We start from the raw sequence: 26,674 nt of genomic DNA, 5'->3' as shown, positions 1-26,674 counted from the left end.
AGGAATGGCAAAAAATCGGGAAGAGTTGAAAAAGTCAATTATCGTGGCGATCCGAGTTACTACTCCGGCTCGTAGAAGCTTGCCAGCTTAGCCAGAGCCGTCGAGACGTGTCGCCTCGGCGTGCGACGGCGCGTGCCACATGAAACCTGCAAAACCCGACATAACTCGTCGTTTGCGCACAGCTGAACGTTAAATTATTTCGCCAGTGGTTTATCCACCGGAGAAGAAGAAGGAGAAGCAGAAGAGATAGAGAGAGAGAGAGAGAGAAAAATGCAGCAACGAAGCTAAAAGTGACTTCACCCTTTCTGGGGCATATACGGCCGCGAAGCGTTACGAATCTCCATGAAAATTAAGTACCACTCTCTTCCCGTATCTATAATTTAGCCCCGAGGCGCAGAGGGCCGGTGAGATTCTCCCCGGTGTCGACCAGACGAGCAGTTCCTCTTCCGGCGAGAGCCTTTCGAATTTCGCAACCGGACCAGCTCTACCAGCGACATTCCTCGGTACGCGCTTTTCGCGCATTACCGCTCCCGGACACGGTTTAACCGGTGTAATCCTATTAACAGGGCCATTCCGGCGTGAAACCTTCGAAAATTCAAATTCCTTCACACATTTTTTTCGGAAACGGAAAGTACCTTCGTTAACACGTCCGCCGTGCACTGTCACCCATATTTGCCCGGCGGAAATATTTGTTCCGAAGTCTCTCGTTGTCTGCCGCGAGGATTCTCTGCGTTTCGCGAAACTTTCGTTCGTCTCGTTCACGGAAACGATCAACGTTATAATGTTATAACGTAGGTGCTTTCAGTTTTAATAAATTGATATTCAGCGGGATTAATTTCATGAAAATGATTTTGTTCGTACCGCGTGTTTGCTTTTGCAAAAATTGAAAAGTCTGGGTTCATTTATCTACGTACAATTACAAATGTATAACAGTAATAACCGTGGCTGACGGAATTATTTGTGCAGGTTTTAAAATGAATTTTTACGTTGATATGTTCATTGTACTAAACTTAATTAGGATCTGTAACATGCAAGAAAGTTGGAGGATTACTCAGTATCGCACATTTAGTTTTTTGCAATTTTTATTTCATTAACCCTTAAATGCATGAGTGGGGTCTGCAACGGACCCCAGTGTTGGATTTTGTGTTAACATTTTTAGCCGCGCCATTTGTCAACTGAGAGTTCAACTATTTGCTTCTGTGTCAATATTTAGGTTATCTTTAATGTGTTTACAGAAATAAATTGTTGCTGTGATCAAAGTTAGCAAGGAATTAGGTAAGTGGGGTCTCCTCAATGGACCCCATGTATGCATTCATGTTCCTAATATTTAGTTTACCTATGCGCTTAAGGGTCAAATAACTTACTTTGATTTTATGGAATTTTTCGGGTTTCTAGTTTGGCGTTCAAAGTGTTTATAGAATTCATCGTGAAGTATTTCAAGTCTACTTCCCACCAAGCTATTTTTCATACCAAGAGAAACTGTGGACCCAACATTTTTATTTTTCAAGCATAGAAAGGAAAATATTTATACTTCAGCGAAAATTTATTAACAAACTAAGATATAATAAACTCTGCCGTGTAAAGTAACTCCGGGAACGCTCACGATTCCTTGCGAGATCAAAACAGGAATTTGCATGCGAAGGGGACCAAAAGTGCACCTGGACAAAAACGGCACAATGCTTAACGCGTTCATTGTGTGATAAAAATAATAAAATGATTTCTGCCGCCATATTCGCGGGATTGGAACCAGTAAGTAAAAGTTCCATGTCCCTTATACGACGTCATTGGTCCGTTAATATTTGTGACAAGGATTGAGTGGCTCGCAGGAAGGAAACCGAGTTTCTCTAATCGCGGACAGACACAAAACTGATGCTACCGGTGCTCGCACTTTCGCAGGGGGTGAAGTATACTCGAGACGCGTTGGCAACTGGATCCAAGGAAGTTGGCAACTGGACATCTGGAAGTTTACGACACGTCAATCGCTATTAAGCTGGAAGTTGGGACGCTAAAAGCGCACGTGTTTACCGATATCGTGCGGCAATAAATTAGCTTTCGGGGGTCCGAGTCCGATATTAAGTTGACGAAAGTTGGAATCACCCGCTTCGGACGTGTTATCTCGGCGACACCGGGTTTTCCAGTTGTCGGTATCATAAACTCGGCAGTGTAAAATCTCCGAAGAGGTCGTGTTTGCACCGCAAGCAAGCGGTGCAAGTTTCGATACCGAGACCGGTGTTTATTGCGCAACGATAAATATTACACTGTTTCGATGAAAATGTTTTGCTGGCCGAACTACGGGCGGCGGCAGACAGTTCTCGGCTAACAATCGAAACGAAGAGGGAATTTTATTAAAACGCGTTAGAACGCGTATCGAGTGCGCCGAGCGAAACCTGCCGGTGGCGGGAGAAATGCATTGAATCGCGTGCACGAAACTCGCGATAAACCATTTTCCAATTTTCCGCTCGAATCTACCGGAACGCTTTCTCTTCCACGGCTGCTCGGAAAAATTCCTTTCCCTAAGTTGCAGTCCGCGGTATCGGCGGGTTTCGCTCCGCTATACCGCGCTGCACCGCGCTGCACCGCGGTGCACCGCGCTTGTAATGCACCAGATGCCACCCCGCCGTAGACGCGTTCGATTTTCCACACAATTTTCGTTGCAACGCGCGGACAGATGGCCCGCGAATCGTATCCATTGTCGTTCAACAATATCGGCCGTCTTCCATCGTCTTCCCCTTACGAGTCCCATACTCTCGAAATCCACTATCATCGGCTGTGGCAACACAAACCCCCCATTCACCTACCCGCGACTCGCATTATACCTTGTATACCGTGCAACTGGCTATGTAGAAGCCGGCGCAAATATTTTGCCTGCACGTGCATACACTTATCCACCCCTCCCCAGTGCAAGGTGATTACATACATATGTAGATGCCGCGGATCTAATAATGGAAATTATGTCCGGCGTATACCTGCCACGTAACATGGCGATCTACTTGCGCATACAGGCCCACGGGACACAATGGAAGTCGCTTCGGAGATTCTGTTTTTCCGAACTGGTTTTTCATCGAGGCCGGCTCGTCAAGGGAACGCAGCTTCTTCTCATTTGGTTTTAATTGGAGAAACGAGTGTTTTGGCACGCGCGTGTGTACAAATTTTGTCGAGAGGAAATAACCGAAATTACCGTCTCTGTACTTGATCGTCGTTAGTTGTTATTATTACTCGAGTGCCAGCTTTCGAATCGCTTCAGCGCGAACGACGTTTCATCGATTGTGCGTTTCCAATGAAATCGGTGCTGCCGGTCTCGTTTATGGTTGCGAACAGAAGACTGGTCTTATGAATTCTTTTATCCCTTTCTGGAGAGGATTTCAAACGTGATCTATTGAGCATGTTAACACAAGGTTTACGGGATAATATTTTTAATTTACAATTGCTAAGACTCTAAAGATACATCCATGAGAAATTATTCAACAAATTTATTTCGTTGGGTATGTTATTAAACAAAAAATGTCTAAAAATTTGGGCAGCACATTCTTGTTTATTTTATAACGTAATGTAAAATAGTCACTTTTAGCGCTCCGTAAACCTAGTATTAACCGAAAATAAAATCCTATTTTTCTGTTATCAATGTCTAGCCATCATTGTCAGCATCGAATTTTCCGTTTCCCATAGGAAATTACGGCTAACGAAGTAGTTCGAATCACTGCAACTGCAAAACAAATCCTAAGACAAGGGATTAAATGTCGGCCGTCCGCTTGTCAGGGAGGTACGCTAATCTGCCGCAAGAGCGTAAAGTCACGCGATCCCCTAATGACAACAGTTGAACGCCACACCGCCGCCGTTCAGCGTGCAACCATACCGGCCAAAACACATTCGTACGCACCCGGACGCGTATTAACATACTAACCCAGTTATGTATATATTACAATTATGCAATATATATATTATACATTATATAAACGCAATACATATGTATACACGTATCTACACAGGCAAGGAGACGCTGTCATACACGCGCGAGATCGTGGTCCACGAGTATATAAGCATCGGTGTATCTAATATTCAAGCCTCCGTAAATACATGCATAGCTATACGCGCGCGCGCGCGGGCAACGGTATTACGTGCAACCCACGACCGATATAGGTCGGTTATAGGTGGTGGGTAATATTCGAGGATGCCGAAAGCACGTTCGAGCGATCGATCTCTTAGTCTGGCCTTCCCTCTTAGCGAGTCTTAGTCCAACACAAGCTCTTTCGGCTCGCGGTGCCGCGCAGCGCGCCGGTTGCATTCGGTGCTACAGACTTCAACGTCGCCCAGGAGAGAAGCACGACTTGCTTCTGAGGGAAGGAGAGCGAGAGAGAGCGAGAGAGGGAAATAGGGGTAAGACAGAGTGACAGGGGTTCAGAACGAGGGTGAGAAGGATGGCAAAAGGGGACGTCGGCGCGACGAAGCGAGGGTGAAACGAGGGAAAGGAGAGGGCCAGCTCTCTGAGTAGGTATCTCAACTCACGATTGCCCCGGGGGCGTGCACAGAAGTGCAAAGCAATCGTCTCCTAGCCCCGACCTCGTGGCGGCGGCGGTGGCGTCGGCTATACGTTCTTCTGGAAACGGTAACGTATCGAAATACATGCACCGGAAACGTTCGGCCCGGCGTTACTCTTTACTTTCCGCGGAGCTCCGGTTACGCCGACGGAATCCTCAACTCGACGCGAATTCTAGCGTTTCTTTTTCTGCACCCTCTCTCTCTCTCTCTCTTTCTCTCTTTCTTTCCCCGTCGGGTAACGTTTAACAGCCGCTTCGCGAGCACCAGACGCCGGGCGTCTCTCTCTTGTTTACCGGCACGATGGATGCACGCGCAATTATGGCGGAAGAAATTGAAATTGCCCGCTCATTCCCCCCCCCCCCCCCTCCCAACCTTCTCTACAGATGCTTCAGCCGTTCGTCTGCCTCCGGGGGATTTAGGTGCGGGAAGGTGCGAAACAGTTGTTCACTGTGGATTTATGATCGGAGATCTGCTGCGGGGGCCGGTTTCCTGGTTGATATATTGCCCATCGGAAGAAGAGGGCGGCGACAGAAATTAGAAAGGAAAATCGGCGCACTTCGACTGTTTCTCGAACATTCATTTTTCGAAACACTTGTCGCAACAGAAAATCAATTTGCGTGTTGCGGTTTCCGAAAACTATTTCTATTTTCCACCGCAGCATCTTAAACTTCCGTCAGACTCCTCGTCGGTTATCTTTCTCTGTACATTTTTTAACGGTTCGCGCCACTTGGGACGGGCCGAGAAAAGTTTTCTGCTGAACGGATGATCTTTTGTGTCGCCTTTCGAAAACGTTGTGTACGGACAATGTTTAGAATATCGTTTCCGGAAATGTAGAGAAAGATCGGCGAGGTCGTAAATGTTCTCACGCGAGTAAGATCTCCTTTAACATCTTGTCTCGTAATTCTCTCATTGTCTCGAATTTGTTATGAGAAACAAGAATTCTACATTTACCGTAATGCACAGACGGCAACTTCTGTAACCTCCAATTTATTTTCAATTTATTATTTATTTTCTGATCAATTCCAGGGCTAAAAGTGCCGACAGTTGTAAAAGTAACGATTTTAACCCTTTGCACTCGAGTGGCGACTCTGAAGCACCACTAGAAATTATTGTGGTATTATTTCAAAGAAATTACGAGAAATTTTACAAAATTTGTATGTAACAGATTACTAAACATTTAAATATTATATGTGGAAATCGGATCAGTATCGTATGGATACAATGAAAATATTCTCAGACGGAAGAAAAATTTAGTTTTACAATGAAAATAGCGCCGAGTGCAAAGGGTTAACAATTCCGACGCGGGAATTGAAAGTTTTCTATTTATTTCGGGTTCGTGTCTTGTCGTAAATAATCTACGTACCTCTGATTACGAAAAAATTCACACATTTCCACATTTTCTAGTAAATTATGATCTTATCTTTCGTCAATGTTGAATCGTTGTTGGATCATTTCAATTCGTTTCGACGCAAAGACGATAAATTCATTCATTCACTACGCGACACAAATGACTAATATATTACAATTTTATCAATACCTAAAATTTAATATAGAAACTCCAAGAACATGTTCTGAAGATACAGTATTATTCATTTCCGCAGAAAAGCTCGACTTTTGAACCAATTGCACATTCGCGAGGTTGAATATAATAAAAAAAGAAAATAAATATGTTAGTTGGGATTACCGAAGGGTGGAGGTGGTGTTCAGACTTCTCGAAGTCTGCTTAAAATCTTGAGCACGAGTCTGGCACGATATTGTAAAGTGGTTAAAAGTGTCAAACTGGGGGAACACGAGGTTAGCCACGAGAGTAACTTGTGTCGCAATGTCGTCGAAGTGGATTCAGAGCGCCGGTAACCAGACTTGAGACGGTCGAATTCTCCGGGGAATTGGAATATCCATTGAATTTAATCTTATTACGGTTACCTTAGTTCGGTCGCAGTAGATACTCGCTGGAAAACAAAGTAATTGTCTGTCGACACGACCCCTTGGACTGTACGTTCTTCTCGTAACGTATCCGGATACATGGTTGGCAAAGGGGGGAGGGGAGCACCATTCTGCTACAGTTTCGGACTCGAATTACAGCCGGTGGATCCACAACTCACGGAATTTACGCGGAAGGGCTGCTGCTGGCTGCTTTCTTTCGATCGGCCGTTGTTTACAGGATATTTCGTTGCACATTACGCCGGGCGGGCCGGGGGCCGCTAGATTTACAACAATAAACTGGGTTAAGTTCAGTTAAATCGAGTTTACCGGCCTTGTAAAGGAAACGCTGACTAAACGGTAAAGCACCATGCCCGAAACTTGTAAACTATTCTTGATAGTTGCGTCGCGAGCACTGTTAACCGAGTTGCATTCCTTCCTCGAGAATATTTGAACGCTGAAAAATCAGCCTCGAAACTTTTATTCTTTAAACATTCGTATTTGTTCTCCTTGCCGGCCCGAAATTATACAATATGGAATTTAGCTTGTGCGCGATTTTTATCATCGCATCTTTCTGAATGAAGATTATTTATTCAATTATTTTACACGAAAGCGTATCTATAATTTGAATAACTGAAACAACTGACGTAGGTTGTTTCTCTCTCTATGTCCGAATTTTTAACCTAAAATTAATTATTGCAACGATTTTTCGTTCGCAATTAATTTCCAACGTTTCATCATCCCTGTTTCGTAACATATTTTATAATTTGCAAATTCTGAATAATAACCGCGAGCAGACACACGAATTAATTGTAATACGGAGATGGGTCCGCGGTAACGTGTACATGTATTATTAACGCGATACTGACGTCAGAGAATTTTGCAAGACAGACGTGTTGCGGTGGCAATTTATTTGTTGGTTTCTTGCAGAGAAATTTAATGGTTCGAGGTTTTCGAGGTTTTCGTCGTAGAATACATTTGACGGATGATTAATGTTGCGTAGTTCACTGCGGACACCCACTATGGCTGTTTTTTATGGCTGATACAATCTCAAGGCTTGTTTACTGTCAGGTTTGTCACATGTGCTACCGACATTAACTATCCGTTCCAATTGAACAAGCGACACGCCGCGGCACAGTAACGAAGAGTATACAGATACGGTTCTTGCATTAGGAGCATGCAGCGATAATGCATGGAAATGCATCTGTTGCGGTGCCGCTATTATCGCGAACGATATCTTAATCGTCGTCATCCGGATACGCAAGTCATTACAATAGCTAAAATAGCTGGTTGATTACTGTCACTTGTTATGTTCCGCCGTATGCCTGTACAAATCTGAAAAGCAAATTAACGAGAGCCATCGGTCAGGTGCATTCGACTGATTTTCAAAGCTTAGGGGCACGATGCAATTTTGTTACTCTTGATTTTGCCCACGTTTTGGACCTTTAAATAAAGACAAATTTAAATTTGTAGTTGAAAAATTATACAATGACCGAATACGTACTATTGTACTGCACTGTACTAAACAATTCTATTCTGGACAATTAACCTCATAGCGGTAGACCTAGTACCGCATAGTACAGCCGATAATATTATTAGGTAAACAAATACGTATTTAACAACATGAACAGCGTAATAACGATTTTCGCATCGAATATTAATTGGTTAACAAAGTTGACCTGTTTCCTAAGCAGAAAAGAAGGGATAGATAAAGTAGACCGTAAATAGAACTGTGAGGGTACCGATTACTGTGCCTATATTAATTATACTAAAAAAGAGATAACATGGATTGGATCTCTCTTTTAATATTCATTATGCTTAAAAAATAATTATAATTGATATAGGCAGAGTAGTTGGTACCCCCACAGTAATTGGGTCTGTTACCCTAATATAAAATGCCTTGAAGCATGCTCGTAGCTGCGTATTATGCTCTGTAAAAGATAGACGTTTCGCAGAATCCTTTTAGCTGAACCAGCTTCCGGAAGTTTAGTTGTACTGCATAAATAGAGAGAACGGGAATTTCGTTGACATGAGTTACGGGAATTTCCTTCAGGCAAATGGTTTAAATGCGAGCAATATAATTCAAGAGGAATAAACATTTAATTCGCTCGTAAATAAGTTCATTTACGTTGCACCTGAAACTTGGACTCCCGCAATGCAACGAGTCTCGCGGTTTTACCCCGTGGCTGTTGATCTTCTTACGAACGCTAATCTTACGGTATATATTAATTCGGGTAATTTCCCGTAGCCGAACAGTAGCCGAAACAGCAAACGTCAACTTCACGATGATTAAATCGTGAGCTGACGATAAGAATTTATTCCCCCGCCCTGTAACTTATTGCGTTTTAATTGAACCATCTTACTTTACTCGAAACTCCACCGCCTGTCCACACCATACGCAAAATTGCCGGATCATTTTACAACTAGACTGTGCGGATTTTTATGCAAATGTAAAATTGCACGCAGTAATTTCAAAATGCATGAACCACTCGGACATTCGTTTCCTTTCTCACTCATTTCAAAGAGTTGCAAATAATAAATTCTTAAATTCTCATTTCAGTTTACTTAGAACACATTGCCAGACACACAATTCAATTTGTAATTAACTAACAGCAAATCCACAGTTCTGTACAAATATTTTCTGCATTATGTTATTACAAACAAAATTAAATCGTTGTTACTGTTATTTTACGTTTAAAATTTGATTAACACTCCGCTTTCCACGAGGTAATTAACTTTCTTGTTGCTGTTGATCTGTCGCTTTTCAGACTACAAACAATCTGCCGAAATTGATTCGAATAATTATTAGTACCGTTGATATTAAACGATTTGGCAATTGTTTCAATGGAAGACATTTCCTGCAACGAAATTTCGATTTTGTTAGAAACATTTGTTTCGAGTTACGATTTAATGGAAAGCACCTTTCCCCGAAAATACCTATTCGCAATGGCTTTCGCCGAAGGAACAATTGTCGCGTGATCTTTGATACACTAAACGGTTTTAAAACGTAATCCTGCGAGAACAGATTATCCTGGAAACCTTAGATGCAGAGATACGTAGGACAATAGGAGGGGTACTCTCGTTACTTTCCACCCTCTTGCTCGAATTACGGGAAGAAAACATACAATTCGGGGAATCTCTAGAACTTCAGTGTCTTCATTCTTTGATTTCTATTTGTCTGTATGTGCGCTTTAACGTGCTGATTAATGAGGGACTAATGATTTCATGATCCGCACGAACGTACAATATTTATTTTCTACAGAGCCCACAAGTCATATTCATTATGAGTTTTCTTTTTCCTCATTAATTTCCGAAATATGTGTCAACGAAATGGACTCGATGTTAATGTTTCTCAAATTTTAACTAAGGGAGAAATAATTTTGATCTTGTATCATGCTCATATTGTTTATTTTTATACAAATGTAATGCAATGTCGCACGATGTAGTTTTTAATTAAATCTACAAAACGTGCTCTAACTATTTTGCTGGGAAGCGAAAAAGACAACTAAAATGTACATAATTTAATTATAAAAATATACGTAATGTTACTATACATTTATTATGCAAATATCTGGAATTTCTCAACCGAAAAGATACGTGATCCACAAATACTCACGTGAACTATGGGCACACAATTTTTTACAACGATAATGACAACTATCATGACAATAAAGTTTTGTGAATTTTAATACATTTCTGAATTATCAATTAGGTCGATGCAGGAATAAATACCGTTCCCATTGCTTTCACATTTGGCGTCTATTTAAAGCCGAATTGTCATTCGAATATGCTCGTGTTCTACACCAACGTAAAGTGCTGTTCACTCTATGGATTTGTGCAAATGGTTTCTGCTTTCATTGTTTCTTGATGTCCATTCGAAACTGTTCAACTGCAGATATAAAAATGCCATTTCGAGTGGTTTTATTGAATGCGTTGGAAATCTGTTATAAAATCATAAAAACTGCTTTCACCATTGATCGAAGCATTACGATAGGTTCTCGTGAAAGCGGATTTTGACTAAAAGAAGTATCTAAAAATATTGTTCAAGATTTCATTTGGTGCATAAACGATCATCCTCGAAACTCCAAAAATTCTATAGCTAACCCGGAAATACTTTATTCGAGGTTGTAGCACGTCCGAAACTTTTCATGGCTAACACGCCGCGAGCACAGTAACAAAGAATACACGTACACGATGGTTTAGAACAAAACGTCGCCCCGGTGGATCAACAGCGTATTTTCACGAGGACATACGTATGTATTGGAAGTAGTTCAACGATCGAACCGTTTCCGGGACACGCGAGTAATGCGCTTTCGAGACAAGAGCACAGGCGACGTTCCCCCGTTCAATCTTTCGGAGCGATTCGCTGGCAACGAATAGACACTAATAGTCGAAGAGGTTTGGTAAATTCACGGGAATCGGAATCGATCGAATGCCAGTCAGAGGGGAGAGATCGCCACACCAAAAATCCTCAGATCGTGACTGCCGCCACGCTCTACCTCTCTTTCTCACCCCCTAACTCTCTCTCTCTCTCTCTCTCTCCCTCCCCCCTCTCTCCCTTAGCCTCTGCCACCCTATATACCGAATACTTCGAATAGAATTCCGGAACATTCTTGACGTCCGTGACGTAGCTACCGAATTAACAGTGTGTACAAGCCCGGTGAAACGGCGGTTCCCTTCCGTTCACCGTAGTTGTCGGTTTCTCTGCGGCAGTTCGCTCCTACATACCTGCGGTGGTGTCAGTTTTGCAGGTTTCTTCGCCAACTATTCCGAACTCCCCCGACTCGAACAGACTTCGCTTCTCGTCGATTGTATCGGCTGCGCATCGGTCCCCGTGCTTTCTTTGCCCGTGGATTCCGTTGTCAGCGATACGTCCCTGCGCGATGCCACCAATCAGCAAGGGCGAAGTGGCCGAAACCACAGTGGGCGAAAATGCCAATCTAGGCGGACAAAATTATTTCAGCATTATTTCAAGACTCGAGGGGGCCGGCAGGCATTTGGTCTTGACTGTCACGCTATGTTACGCTGTGCCTTTTTTTCTAGACATTTTACGTCTTAAATAAGTAAGTAATCAATTAAAAATGCATACCACCGTGTTTGTACATGTCTTTGCTACGTCTGTATGGAGCCTTTTTTTCGATACGAACACTAAATCTCTCGAAATTAAGAGAATCTCTCAGCGGCAGCCATCTTGTGATGTCATAGTTGCTTCAGAATTCGAATTTTCTGCCGAATATTACAAATTACTCCACGATCAGGTAGAAATTCGCAATTTGGGCTCCATACAGACGTAGATTGGACATTTAGGAAACACAATTGACCACTTCTAAACTGCTCATTGCAATATTGAAGCGGCAGTTTGTCTAGATTTTGACCCTTGCCGGGCCCGGTCTTCGTAGATGCGCGATAAGGTAGAGTGACCACGTTACCGACAAAAGTACGCGAAAAATGGTTTTACGTGCCTCAAGTTTTCGTCCTTAAATAAGAATATTTCGTCGCTGGTGAAGGGCTCGTTCGAAAGAGGAAGGTTCGATCTAGCGCGCGCTGGTCAGGAGCTGCCGAGATTATGCGGATATTTGGTAACATAAGCGTTCGAAGTAGGCCAAAAATTGACGCTGCGCATGCCGTGGAATCCAAGCATTTTTCTGCCATTGGATGAGTTTTCTGGATGAAATCGAGAGCAGCGCGCGCTAGAAAATATCTCCAACTAGAAATTCAGCTATATTTTGTCTTGATTCTCTGCGAAACGAAGCCGAAAACTTGAGGCACGTTTCAGAATTCATAATATCGATAATACAGAGGAAAAAATGTGACAAGTTTAGTCAGAGACTTAAGACCCGTCGGATCAAGATCAAGACTGATCTTAAGTCTGTGTCTGAAGGCTGTGAATGGAAATGATTAATTAAAAAGTCACGTGACTATCCCGGGCCCTTAATAGACGAGGAAACACTTGAAAATTTCAAATGTTTACAAAGCAAATGGAACCTTCCGATCTCTTATCAGGAACACATAAGCTTGTCGAGAACATCAATTCTAAGTTATTTCGTGAACCGAAAATTTTTCAATTAATTTCTCCTATATCGAGGATATAGACCACTGTGCGCCACGCGGCTGTTCGTTGAATGCGTGCGCGTTGCACGCTGATACGCACGCAATAATACCTATATTCCAATGGTATAATATCGACAATATAATCCATTGACTACGTGGCAATGTCGCCGCTGTATAATGCGACAGTAAACGGCAGCATCTTAATAATGCGCTGTATAGTGGCTGACGTAATTCCGATGATTTGACGTCGCGCGTCGGCCCGAGTGAACCCGATCAACTGTTGCTACGCCCAGGCAAATTGTTTTTACCTTTGTTGGCAGTAGACAGCGGTTTGTTTATGCAAAATGAACATTTTCTACCTGAATTTCAACAAATTGGAGTGAAGTAGATATTTATTTTCTTTCTTAATATGTTTAATAGGTTGGAAATAATATAGAAGTACAGTATTTACTCGATACGTGTCCTCAAGACGGGTCTATTCACGGACATATATCGGCTAGAAGATTTACTAGTCTTTGATATACCGCCGAACGTAGAAAAGGACAGCGAATAGGTCGGGGACTTTTATCGGCTAGATATTTGGGACATGTATCGAGTCAGACCGAGAGATAGAGTGTATTCGGGAAAAATGGCGAGAAATGATATTTTGAAAAATTAAAGATAGCACAAGTGTTATTGTTATTGCACATAATCTGCAAACTACTGGTACAAGACAAATTCAGATTGAATTGTCGCATTTGTTTGATTCATGTTGAGCGCTTCTATTTATTTTAACGTGTTACTGGCCGCGGACATATCAATTCGTCTTTTGTTATCCGAAGGTTATTGATCGGGCACGTATTCAGAGGATTTTAGTGAGTGGTATAATTAAAATTACTACGCGAGGTTGTTACAGCTGAAAACTTGATACAGTGTTAATTAATTTTTATTATAACTGGCTACTTCCCCTATCATAAATAATATGCTAAATTAGGCCGAATCTTGGTAATCCCGGTCCGTATAAAAGAGAATTTCCATTAATTGTGTGCTTCCGAATGGAGAATTAAATTGGAAAAAACCTATAGAGAATTAAGATATAAAACGTGTATATTAAAGTGCAGTATGTATCCACTCGTAGAGTGGAAAACCTAATACCAATACTGTTTGATTATGTAACTTCTGTATGTATGTATTTTATGTATAAAGAAATCAGATTTCAATATCGTTACGATAAAAATAGGAAAGAATGAATGAAACTAATCTACAATTTATATATTTTTAAGCATTTCCGTATCAATAATAAACCTGTTCACAAAATGAACATTGTGTACAGTCGGAAAATGTTAATAATTCACAAGGTGATCAAATGTACAAATATTTGTCGATACGTTCGTTCGTTGAATTAATTTCATGGGTCTTTTGAATCTCAAAATTAGTTGTTTCTTTTGCGTATCAACATTCGAATTATTATCAGGTACTAACTACTATTATCGACTAATACCGTATCATGAACATAGTAAAAGGGAGAAATAAAAGAGAAAATGATAAAAAGAAATATAAAGGAAAGATGAAACAAATGAAATAAATGAAAAATAGACAAACAAATTAATAAATAATATGGTTTATAGGGAAATGAATTTGGGCTCCTACTTTATATTTCCAATGATTACAGTTACAAAAAATAATCTAAAATAATAAAATAATAAAAAGTTGCTTTCGGAAACACATTTTTTAATTTTTCCAGCTCAATCGCTCACTCTGTTACTCGTAATAGAAAATAATCAGGAAGACTTTATTGTGGATCTCGTCTGTTAATTCGAAGATCTTTGTCGCTCTCGCTTTTAATGTTTAACTTCTTTAATCAAACTCGTAACTTTCGAAAACAATCGTAAATTTTTCAACTTCTCGTTTCTATTAGTTACTTTCTTCACCGGGAGGAGGCAAATGTATCGATCGTCGAAACTTCGGTTCGGTTTAAACTTTCCTTCCCGGCGTTCGAAAAAAAATTTCCATCGCCCCGGCCATTGAAGTGCAATCTTTGTTGACTATGGACATTCGAAGAAGTTCGGGCAACTTCTTCAGCCTGTTCTCAGTTCGAAACAATAAATAAACGATAGGAGAAAAAAAAACGAAGTTTCGTATAGCCGTTATCCGCGCGCGCGTTTCATCTTCCCTCTTCCATTTTTTTTTTTCTAGCTCTACCGAGTTTCAACAGATCATTTGAAATCCCCCAGAGTAGTCAGGAGTCGTTGAAACATGATTCGTAGCACGACGAGTGTTTCTTTGCGCAGAAATTCGACCCTCGAAACGGGGACTCGGCTACAGGAAAAGAGACGACAACATCGTCCTGCAGATGTCATAAGAATGATTGGTCCGTGGCGTTTTGTTCCTCACGATTTTGCGTTCAATTCTTTTTTTTTTCGCCGAGTATTCTTGTAGTGGTAATCCTCCGCTGTTAATCGAGCAGCTTGCACTCCTCAAAGTGCCCCGCCCCTTTGCAAACCTGACAACCACTTCTTCTTTTTTAACATGCTAACTGCGCGAAATTAATGGTCATCACTTCCCCAAACTTGAAAATTAATTTGTCTGCTAATGTTACTAAATTAATCAAATTTAATAAATTTAAATGATTTGATCTGTAGGAATTATTTAAACTTTATGTTGAACAATAGCACGCAGAAAGATTTAACAGCGTATCACATGTACGCATGATCCATAATTCACTAGTGGAAACGGTGCCGATTCAAGCCATTATTACATATCTCATGAGAAGTATGTTCAAATGTTCAACTTTGATTGTCAAGGTTTTCATTAACTGCAACATGGAACTTCTAGACGACTAATTAAATGTACAATTTCCAACGATCGAAAGATAGATTGGCCACTCCTGGAGCAATTACTCTAGCAATATTCTGCAAATTATTGAAATATTATATCGATGACACATTTCATGCAAATAATTGAAATTGACGTGAAAGAAGTATCGATGAAAATTGCGTTCGATTGAATCAGCGGCGAGTTGAATACGAGTATTGTAATGGACGTTGAACTATGTATCTATTGTAAGATACCTTTTTCGTTCATTCGATCAAATTGTAAAGAGTTCGGAAAATCGATTATCATTTAGAAATGTCAAAGAACGATAATCGAGACCCAAAGAAAAAAATGGCTAACTATTCTTTTCAATAATAGTATACTTTCACCTAACTTTTTACGGTCGTAATTAATTTATTGTTAAGTATGGGTACCGCACTGGACTAAACGAGGACGAATATAACCCTGTAATACGAAAAAGATTTTTTCAATTTTATGCAATTTATATTTTCCTTGGTTTTGTTGATTAAGAATAGCCATAAGACTGCAAAATTATTCAATAATTGATTAAGAACAGCCATAAGACTGCAAAATTATTACGATTACTTTTTTCAGTCGTATGTCTTCTTTCATTCGTTTTTTTCATCTAAAATACTTTTCACATTAATCGTACACCACTAACCTCTTAAGCATCTAGCTCGTGAATCATGGACTACCGTGGCTCACTTATGTCACCTCCATGGAGTGACATATAGCTTCGCAGCTATTCTAAATTTATAGTTCTAAACCTGTAATACTAAACGTTGCTTCCAATAAGAGAAATCTTATCCTTCACATACAATTTCATTATTACTTTCTTCATCTCGAATTAAATAGCCGAAATAAAAACAAAGTGACTAAAATAAAATCACGGTATTGCGAGAATAACAATAACCATGCGAAGAGTAGAATGCCAGAATAATTTCTTTCAGTACATTCTTTTCACATCCGTGAAAAATATTTTTATTATTGATAATTCGCTCTCATTCGGCGGTTTTGAACATAACTCGTTCATGGACCGGAAGGACACTGTGTAATCATAATTCTTTTCTATTTAACCTTTCTCTACGTTGATGTTGAAAATATACCATTTGCGTTCAACAAACAGCTGCCTTCGAACAAATTTCGTGTAGCTTTCGTTACCCCAGCCGGTTGATTCTCTTGAGCTTTTCGATTTCATGATTATCGAAATTAAAAAGGTGTCTCCAGAATCGCGAGGATTCTAAATAAAAATTAAAGTCTTGTCATTTTCATAAGCCAACCCGTACCAGACACATTTTATGCTCGGTACGGTTAGTGTTAAAACTGATTACAGTGAATCCTCTATATATGTCAACAAAACACCTGCCAACGACATACATCGTCGAGGACATATACCCTAGCCGTGTTATGTTTAAACTCCTCGGCGCCGGAGACCTCTTGATCTTCACGGCCCCTAACGGCGTATACCTCGCGTTAGTGGGGATAATTCCGCGACGTTTATCATGCAGGCCTTGGCGACATATATAGAGAAATCACTGGTAGCAGTCGCAGAAGGGTGAAATGCTTGTCAGCAGGCACACGTCCGTGAAGGGTTAACACCGGGTGTGGTGCCCGAGGGGTTGAGGGCCAAAAAATTGTGGGATATCGAGAAACACGGCAGAAGGAGACGCGAATACCGTCGAAAACCGTAATTGCCTTGCGCTCCCCTCGCGGAGGGGTCACGTGCTCCCACTTGGGCGTACGCAACGCCTCGACATCCCTCAGGCACGAGATCCAGCTAACAAGCGCGGCCGTGGTTTTGTTTCAGATGAATCACCGGGACTCATTGGCTCAGCTCTCGTCGACCGATTCGTTGGCGATCTCGGCACGGGTAAGTTTCTATTTTGATCTTCGCGGCGGCTATTTGAGTGCGCGTCAGGCACGAAGGGAAGTTTCGGAAGACTGTGGATACCGGGGGGCGACGCAAAAGGGGGAGCGGCCAGCGGCGACGAGGGGTCGAGTTAGTTGACCCCTTAGCGTCTAGCGACCCCATCTCGTGGCTCGTGTGTCGGATATCTTGAAAATCGCGTGGGTCAGGGCGTGGTGGCGGAGGCAGGTCCGCAATCAGACCGGCTGGCTACCATGCTGCACGACCAACTTCCCTCCTCCTATCCACCGAATGCATCCACTGGCCAGACTCGCTCTTCTCTCTCTCTCTCTCTCTCTCTCTCTCTCTCTCTCTCTGCTTCTCTCTCCGTTAGCCCCTTCCACTCGTTGCCCGTCACGTACGCTCTCAGCCATTCTGATTAGTGGCAAATAATACCCGCAACAATAGCTACTGCTCGATACAGCTTGTTCGTCACACTTATGCCCAACGTTTGTGGTCGCAGCGCGGCGGCCGTGTGCCCATGTGCTTAAAACACGCGTCTGCGTGCGAGTACGTGTGTCCGGTTTATCGCGTAGTATGTCCTCACACGCCTGATACAACGTCGCGCGCACGGCTACAGGCTGTTAAGAAAGTAATGGCCGCCTGCGCTGGGGGCTGATTCCACACGGTGCACGGTGGCTCTATCACAGCCGGATGAACAGTTTCAAGGACAAGGTTGCACATCTGCGAGAACAGATTTAATTAAAAATATTGTGCAACATTTTTTGTCGAATGAGCCCGTTGCACTCGAAAGCATATGAAGTTCTTGGCCGTTTTAGTGCGACGGATGTCTGCACAAATCCTTCTCCTCTGCTCCTTTTGTCGTGCGCCGAGAATCCCAGGAAGCGTTGGCAACGTTTCTCTAATTGGCTATCTGACGCTCTAACTGAGATAGAAAGCTTACGAGAGTACAAACGGATTAATATAACTCGAGACCGTAAGACTGAAGACACGCTTTGACAAAATCCAAAATCCAGGTAGAGATGGGCTGGCACTTTGAAGCGTTCAACCAGGAGAAGCACGATAAATGCAACGACTTCTCGGAGCGAACAGAGTTGAAATCTTGTAGAATTTTAGAGATTTACAGATACCTTGTCCTGCAGATCCTGCAGCATTGATATAGTATGAAGGACCTACTGGTGGACGAGATCCATCGCGCAAAGGACACTGCAATAAGGAAATCAGCAGCTTCCATCTGTCAGTGCTAAAGCGTGTTGCTATCTCTTGGCTTCATAACCCAGTCCCGCGATGCCCAACACGCGTTCGCAGTTCTCACTGGGTCATTGACCACAGTGTCCCTAGATGATGGGCTCCTTTATCGGCGGATCCCTTTATGGCGTTTCAACCTTGCAGATCCGAGGGGAGGTAGTATCTCGCAACTGAAACCACCAAATCTTGATTATTTTGTTTTTAGTAACAGTACGTTTTCGGCAGCTGTTCCAGGACTCTCCCTCTTAGTCATTTTTCATTGTCGTTGCTGTTGAGACCCATAGTTTTGTGAGTATCGACGGCGTACCGCACAAGTTGCCGAACACCTGAAAGAAATATTAACGTACTATTCAAAACAATCTGGTCGATGGTGATATAATCTGTGTTATTATAAACAATCTAGCAGACGAAGCTCCCTAGAGGAGATCCCTGTTACTAACAGCGTAGAAGAAACAATTCAAGCCACATGGTTGTAAACCAAATATTTCCAATAAAACTTACTTTGTTTCGGGGAAGATGTCTTATGGTGGTCACGCATCTTTTCTAGGTGGACGTGCTTCCGAGAGTTCAAGGTGTGAATTTTGAACGGCACCGAATGACCTTGAATGACCTTGGAGGGAAAAAGTGTTATAGGTTCTTGAATCCATCTTAGGAAAGCCTACACACTTATTTATTTATTTTTTATTTTACCTAAAATAAAAACATACAGTTTCGTATGAGAAACAGAGGTCACCTTGAAATCTCGGATGCACGGCGACCTAGAGAAGACTTGCGACCGCCATAAGCAAACTTATGGGCCTGACCAGCGCGCACTAGACTGAACGAGCCCTTTACCAGCGACAAAATATTCTCATATAAGGACGAAAACTTGATGCACGTGAAATCATTATTTGCCGGTAATGTAGTCACTCTACCTTATCGCGAATCTACGAAGACCGGGCCCTTAATCTCTCGGCGGCAGCCATCTTGTGACGTCATACTTGCTTCAGAATTCGAATTTTCTGCCGAATATTACAAATTACTCCACGATGAGGTAGAAATTCGCAATTTGGGCTTCATACAGACGTAGATTGGACTTTTAGGAAACTCAATTGACCACTTCTAAACTGCTCGTTGCAATATTGAAGCGACAGTTTGTCTAGATTTTGACCCTTGCATACGTATATGGATTTCAAACCATGCCGGCCCCCTTAAGTTGGATCAAGCCTACTTCTAACGCGTATAGTACCAAATATCTGCATAATCTCGGCAGTTCCTGACCAGCGCGCACTAGATTGACCATTTCCCTTTCGAACGAGCCCTTCACAAGCGACAAAATATTCTGATATAAGGACGAAAACTTGATGCACGTGAAACCATTATTTGCCGGTAACGTAGTCACTCTACCTTATCGCGAATCTACGAAAACCGGGTCCTTGTGGACGGATCTTTCGGATGTTCGTCAAGTTTCCGACATCCCGTAGATCCGGCGCGAGAATGTGCGCAACGGATCAAGGGGGCTACGGGTTACGCGTGAATTACCATGCGTGGAACGTGCAGCCGGTATCTGCGTACTGGTCCGTGGCCGTGTCCCGCAGAAACGGAACGCACGTTGGTCTCTGTGTGTACCCGCGCTGTGTACTTTTGCACGTGACTTACTAAACGGCTGCGTTATGTGTGCGCGCGAGCGCGACGCTCGGTGCGCAAACCGCGCACGCATACGCACACGCGCCGTACGTATACGCGAGGGGAAAGGGGAAAGGGGACTCGGTGTGCGTAAGGATACGCGCGTGACCCGGGCGTACGGACGATATATCGACGCGACAAGTAAGCGAGCAGCACGGCGCGGTGCGACGACCGCGTGTTTACCCGCGCCGCGCGTCGTACGACCCGACCCGCACGGACTCGCGAGGGCGCGTTCGACGTGTGCGTGATTGCGTGCGCGCGTGCATAAGACCCTTTGTACTCGGGACCCGGACGAGACTGCCTTTGCACTGGCGCCGGAGACACGAGCCAATCAATCCCCATCTGCTTTCGGTTTCCCCATCTGCCTACGTGCCTGCTCGCCGCCCCGCCGCATCTACGTCTTTGGAATTTCGATGATCTTCGCCTGGAAACAGATTTATCTCGCCTGCTTTCCTTTCTCTTCGCCAACGGTAGCTTCTCGAGTCCGCCTCCACTCGTCGACCCTACATCGATTCCGTGGGGTTGCGTTCCCCGATTGCAACCCTATCCCTCCCCCCTCACCCTATTTCTCTCTTTTCCTTTCCTCGTTTCCACCCCCTTGCTCTCGCACCCAACCTCCCGGCGTGTATCTATCCCGAGGCTGTTCCGTGTGCAGGTAATTTTATTCCACTTGCACCGGATGCCTCGCGAGTTCCGCACCCGCTACTCTTCGCTCCGACGCTCTCCTCGAAGAAACTGTGCCACGTTCGATTATCGGTTGACGGGCCATTCCCAGTGCAACCGTCGGCGTCGCTCGCTGAAATAAGGATGCGTCTCTCCCGGTGATATGAACGTTGATACACTCGCCGTTCGATAAGTACGCGAGTTCGGGGCTCCACCGAGCGTATTCGAATCGCGGACACGGAAACGAAACTTCCATCGGGATCTCGAATGCTCGTGCCGCCGAATTGGGTTGTCTCTTCGTGTACGATATACACAGACACGTCGTTTCAGCTTCTTTGAACTCATGTTTTCAACGCCGTTTCATCGCGACGCGGATCGCTGCGATATTTGAAACGCGATATAGTGGGAAACAGTACGATTTCAATCGTAAACCAATAATTCACAGCCAGCAACGTAATCTAATCATTCCATTTGGAAGTGTTATGTATAGACTGTGGATTTTATGCTTTTATGACAAAAATTAGTACTTAGGTGTAATTCGAAACAGTGAAAAGATTAATGATGTCGATTTACCAGTTTTAACATGTAGAAGTTATTACTGAGCAAAATTAATTTTTACTTCGCTCCTATAGATTGCAATTGATGTGTAAACATTTTATTTTGCATAAAGATCCGCATGCTAAGTATGTGAAACAAGAATTTTGAACTTTCGTTTGGTACGAAAAAAGCTATTGAAAATCCTAATAGACACTCTGCCAGATACAGTCTTTTCTCGATATTTGTCGCAAATGCCTGGCTGATATGTGTCGCTGACAAGACCCGTGTTGCTGGCATATATCGAGAAAACGTATTGTGATATATGTAACGGAATGTTCAATTTTTACAGCTATTTTGCACGAGTGTATCAGGAAATTTGAATAATAAAACGCAAATATTCTTGTAACACGTCAGTCGTGCTTCTTAGCTCGTATAAATAATTTTGAGATTGTGGTCATGCTGTACTTTGTGTATGGATTTGTGTGACTGTATTCGTAACGGAACAATTGCACACTGGAAATTGGCTATCGAAAAATACTTCTGTCCTTTGTTTCGTGGCACTTTATCGATGCGCCATAAAATGTAGAAACCTCATTGCCGGACTAGCTGCCTAGTCTAGAAAATGGCGCTGCGTGCCGCATGATCATTGCTTTGTCATTCGCCCTGCGTTGGGGTCATAGTAGACGATGAGAAGGCAACATAGAAAATGGCCAGGGCGAGCGGCTGTAAGATATAATCTAGGACTTTCGGTTTGATTACCAATCCTGTTTTCGAGCCAAGAAAAGCCACAGTTGAACACGCCCGTTCTAGAAATGGTTATTGCCAGAAACCAGCTAGTTATCGAACGACCAATCACACGCTTGTTGTTCCCGTCTGCTAGTCTCCTCCCTAAAAACTTCCGATTAAAATAAGACCAAGCATATTTGCTTATACAATCGCCTCGATAGAGCCTCGATTATCCGATCCGAAGATGTCTCAGTTCTCTATTATCCACTATATAAACAGTTCGATCTAAAACGATTCATATTGTGGAACACTATCTATTATAGAAATAAATAAACATTTAATCTAGCACTGTAGCTGGGTAACTGAAATACGATCCAAATCGTGACGTGTTCGGCGTCATTTCACAAAAATGTCACAAGTACGTTGTTAAACGTTTCATAAACAAAGAATTAAGAATAAAAAAGTCTTGTCACTGAATTAGTATCGAATTATACGTACATACAGTGAATTCTCGATATATGTCAACACCACGCGTCGTGTATCGTCCAGGAGATATACCCGAGTCGTGTTATGTTTACATCGAGCTTCGCGGCCCCTCGCGGTGTATTCTCCGCGGTAGTGGGGATAATTCCGCGACGTTTATCCTCGAGGCCTTGGCGACATATACAGAGAACTCCCTGTATATCGAGACATCACTGTAATCCATGCAGGCGTGAAGTATTCTCGAGATTTCTTTTCTGGCTGTTAATCAAGTCGCCCAATATCGAGGGACCTCTATCGCGCAGCGATCTTTCGTTTGTCATCGCGTCAACAGCCGATAGATCCGCCGGTGGCAAACCCCGGTGGCTACTTTTCGAAAAAGTTAAATAGCTTTTTTGCTACTCGACTGTATTATCGGGCTTATCTCGGCGAGGATTTCGAGTTCAAAGGGAAGGGCGTCGTTAATCTTGGGGAAGCCGGATTGGGGTTAGCCGCGGGATGAAGGTGAAGGTCGAAATCTCGGATCGACGGTGGAACACACCGTTCACGGAAAATCGCCTAATTTTCACGGGATACCGGCGGTCTCCGATCCCTCCCTTATCTTATCTCTGGTTCGATGGGACGCGACGGGGTCCTTCCGTCCTCGTGGAAAACGTTACCGCCTCTGCGCGGTCGTCTTCAAAGACCAGAGATAATCACTGAAATTACAAGAGATGTCTGCGTGACCGCGCAGGTGTCTAATTGTCTGCGGTCGCGGCCAACTTGCAGACTGATGCGCGGTGCGCTCGAGTAAACCTGTCACCTGCAGCTTCGTCAGCCGCACAGATTCCCGGGAAAAATTAGACCTGGCTACGTCGACGTCCCTCCCGAGGGAATGCACGGTTTTTGTGGTCCCACGATCTGATTTTACCCCCTCGTGGATTTAAGTCGCGTTTGTTGCCGCTGAACGTTCCTCGACGCCATTATCGCGCAGCCTTTGTGCTCGAATCACGGCTGTGTGCTAAAAGTTAATACATCCGGTGGCGAACACAAAAAGATTAAGAATGCTACTAACGATACCGTCCACAGTTTTCGCAAACTGGGATTTTATTTCAAAGCATCTAATTTGTTTTATTTCAAAACTGTCATCTTTTTCTCGCTTCCATAGCTTCGTGACTTCATATAAAAATTTTAGAAGATTAACGCTGACTAATGGAACAGTGACCTTAAATATCTACATCCCACAAAATAATTGAAACAAGAGAATTGCGAAAGGGGATAGAAAATTGAAACAAGTGAGATAACTAGGTAGGCAAAGAAGTAAGTTCAGTTTAACATTTTCGTGATTGCAATTTTTATATCGAAAAATTTGATTAAATCCGATACTTTATGGGAGGTCCGTTATTAATTTGTGCACATGTTGTGTCAACACATTAAAATCTTCTCTTTGATTTCTCTTCTTGAATATTGGGCTGTACCAATTCGTGTTTGCGTAAACATCGTCTATCTACTTGTCAGTCACATGTACAGAATCAATGAATTATTCGACCGCCTGATGACTTTCACCGGAATACTGAATGCATCGATCTGTCATTCAATGACGTTTGCAATTGACGAACATGATACAGTGGAGCCTACAAAATCAGTTCTCCGAAGATCGACGGTTGCTGGGGACGCGGAACTCGATCGGGTCTTAAAATGTAAATTGCACGGACATATTTGATTCGTTCACCATTCCAGTTTCCGGTCGAAAGGCGGTCATACCTGGTTAACAATCTGAAAAAGCAGGCGAAACTAATTTCAAAGTGGAACCGATAGAAGTCGAAATTGAGGCAGAGAGCCGGGAGGAGCCGCAGATTTACGTTGGCTTCGCATTACCCCGAACTGCGAGCGGAGGTGTAAATTTCGCGGCGTCCGAAAAAATGTTGCAAATTCGCCATGTTTTCTGGAGAAACTGTACCCGGCGCGGAATGGAATGTTCGCATTATCTCCCGTGACTTCTCTCGAGTTGGAGTTCACAGTTTCCCGGAGGTTTCACTCTGTGCCGGTGCTAATGCCAGTCCGTGGCGAGTATTTAACGAGTCTGAACTCCACATTGTTTTGCGGATGTCTGAAAGCATTAATTATCATACTTTACGGGATCTCTGCGAAAATGTCGTCCATTCGGTCGCGGTTGAATTGTTTGTTCGAAACGGCTACGGTTCGGTTGCACCGGCCTGTCGATCCGATCGACGCGCTTAATATTCGAACCGAGTGGGGACGCTTCGAGGATCAGAAGCGTGCAAAATTTTTAATAAATGTCGCGGTTGATTGGCAACGACCACGCGATCCCCCGCGTCTCTTGTTAACCTCGTCGCGCGGGCCGAAAGGATAGAGAAAAGCGACGCGCGAACGTCGAACGCGTCAGAAGCGATTCAATTGAAATTTTTCGCATATAGAGGTAAAGTACGTCTTTCGCGGTTTCTCGGAGATATTGACGGGGGAAGAAGCTTAAGTCGTCAAGTTTCGAAAGGATCAATAACGTTTGGCACGTGAGCAGATGATATTCGGGATTTTTGACGGTATTCTTTCGCCTGGCCTAGATTCCACTCGTCTTTCACTTTATTATCCACACTTCGATTGTACAAGTGACGTCTGAGGCTGCTATGTTGGAGACCGGGAGGCATTAAGGTGCATTTGGCCTTATTAAATGCACTGGGTATATCATGCTTCACCTCTGTGCTCACTTTACCAAACGAGGTATCGAATGGATGTTGATATCACTGGAGGGATATCTTTATTGACATTCGATCACAATGACAACTCGCGGATCTCTGTGGAAACGCAGCGGCCGTGCAAGATACCTGGCAAGTCATATTAGCAGGTAATAATTGATTCCTCGGTTAGCAACAAATTCGGCTCGGTCTGCAGTGTGCAATATTATCTGTGGAACAGATGATGGAAATTATATAGCTTTCACTCATTCATTTAGAACGATGTATTAATTGATACAAATTACGTACGAGTATAGAACAAGTGTAGTACTATAGTCTATACAATAGTATGATAATATATAGAACTGTTTTACTGAATTCTGAAAGTTAGTAGAAATTTCTTTCGGTTCAATTTCAGTTTCCTGGAATGAAATCTTGAAAACGAAAATTCATCCAACTCTACACGCAACTGCGTCATTACGGGGTTCTATGATTTTCCAAAAAATAAAACTGTCTTTTTTTATACCTTGCAACAGTTGTATCAATATGCAGGGTGGAGCACCAGAAAATCGAAACAATCGAACGCTCGCATCCAAATCAATCACGAACAATTTCATACGTATTTTGCATAGGATCGTTTATCAAGTGTACCTACATTTAGCTAAATCCCGACAAAACATGCTCGAACATTCGTTCGAAAACAACGCGTCATATTTCAACATTATATCGTACAGTTTTCGTCTACCGCCTCTTTTTATATATATTTTAGTTAGTCGAGAGCGCGGATACTCGACAAACATTCGAGCTCGATTTAACAAGGTTCTAGCCGAACAAATTTTAAAATTTCCAACTGATTTTTTCGCTTTCAGCTTGCGCCACGGTTCCCGATGAAACCTCGTATGTATATGTATGTAGATATCAGAAAATATATGGCATTAATAATGTCCACCGACGGAGAGTTATGGGGTTCAAAGAGATAGCAGATTTGCATATAAATAGTACTTTCTTGGTAACAAATTTTAAGTAAATGGACACCGAATGAAATAATTGCATTCGAAAGAGTTACTGCAAAACCGTCCAAGCTACAGTGTCATCCTCAATAAGAAAAATATACGACAGAAATGATCTAATCAGTTTTCATTTTTAAGAAACTGTAATTAATCAATCTGTACTAAATGTTAAGCATCATAAAGTTCTGTACAAATATCAAGAAACCACATTACTTATGGGTACTTCTAATAAGTGGGTTTATTAACATTTAAATGACGAAACTAAATTTTTGAATTATTCCGTCTGAACGATTATGTGCTTCGTTCGTCGTATTTCATGGCAGGGAAGCTGTTGAACCATTGTGCGAAAGATGAAAATATATGTACAACGAGAAAGTTACACAATGTAACCTCAAATGTACAATCATACCGAATCATCAATATCGAGCTTATGGTAGGAAAACAGGCAAGCAGATTCTGACATCGGGCAGCAGAGCTACACGGTA

General features: G+C 42.7%; 1 protein-coding gene across 2 annotated transcripts in view; it reads left to right on the top strand.

Moving 5' to 3' along the window:
* Positions 1–26,674, top strand: part of LOC143358319 (uncharacterized) — a 418,334-nt gene that overhangs the window by 104,938 nt on the left and 286,722 nt on the right. For both annotated transcript variants that reach the window (XM_076795371.1, XM_076795370.1), the window contains exon 2: positions 17,129–17,191. In XM_076795371.1, coding sequence (XP_076651486.1) covers positions 17,129–17,191 — 63 coding nt within the window. The remainder of the gene's footprint in view (positions 1–17,128; positions 17,192–26,674) is intronic.

This window comes from Halictus rubicundus, chromosome 10 (assembly GCF_050948215.1).
Source record: "Halictus rubicundus isolate RS-2024b chromosome 10, iyHalRubi1_principal, whole genome shotgun sequence".
NCBI classification, from domain to species: domain Eukaryota; kingdom Metazoa; phylum Arthropoda; class Insecta; order Hymenoptera; family Halictidae; genus Halictus; species Halictus rubicundus.
Note: the sequence above shows the minus strand (reverse complement) of the source record. Positions and strands in the feature narration are given on the sequence as shown.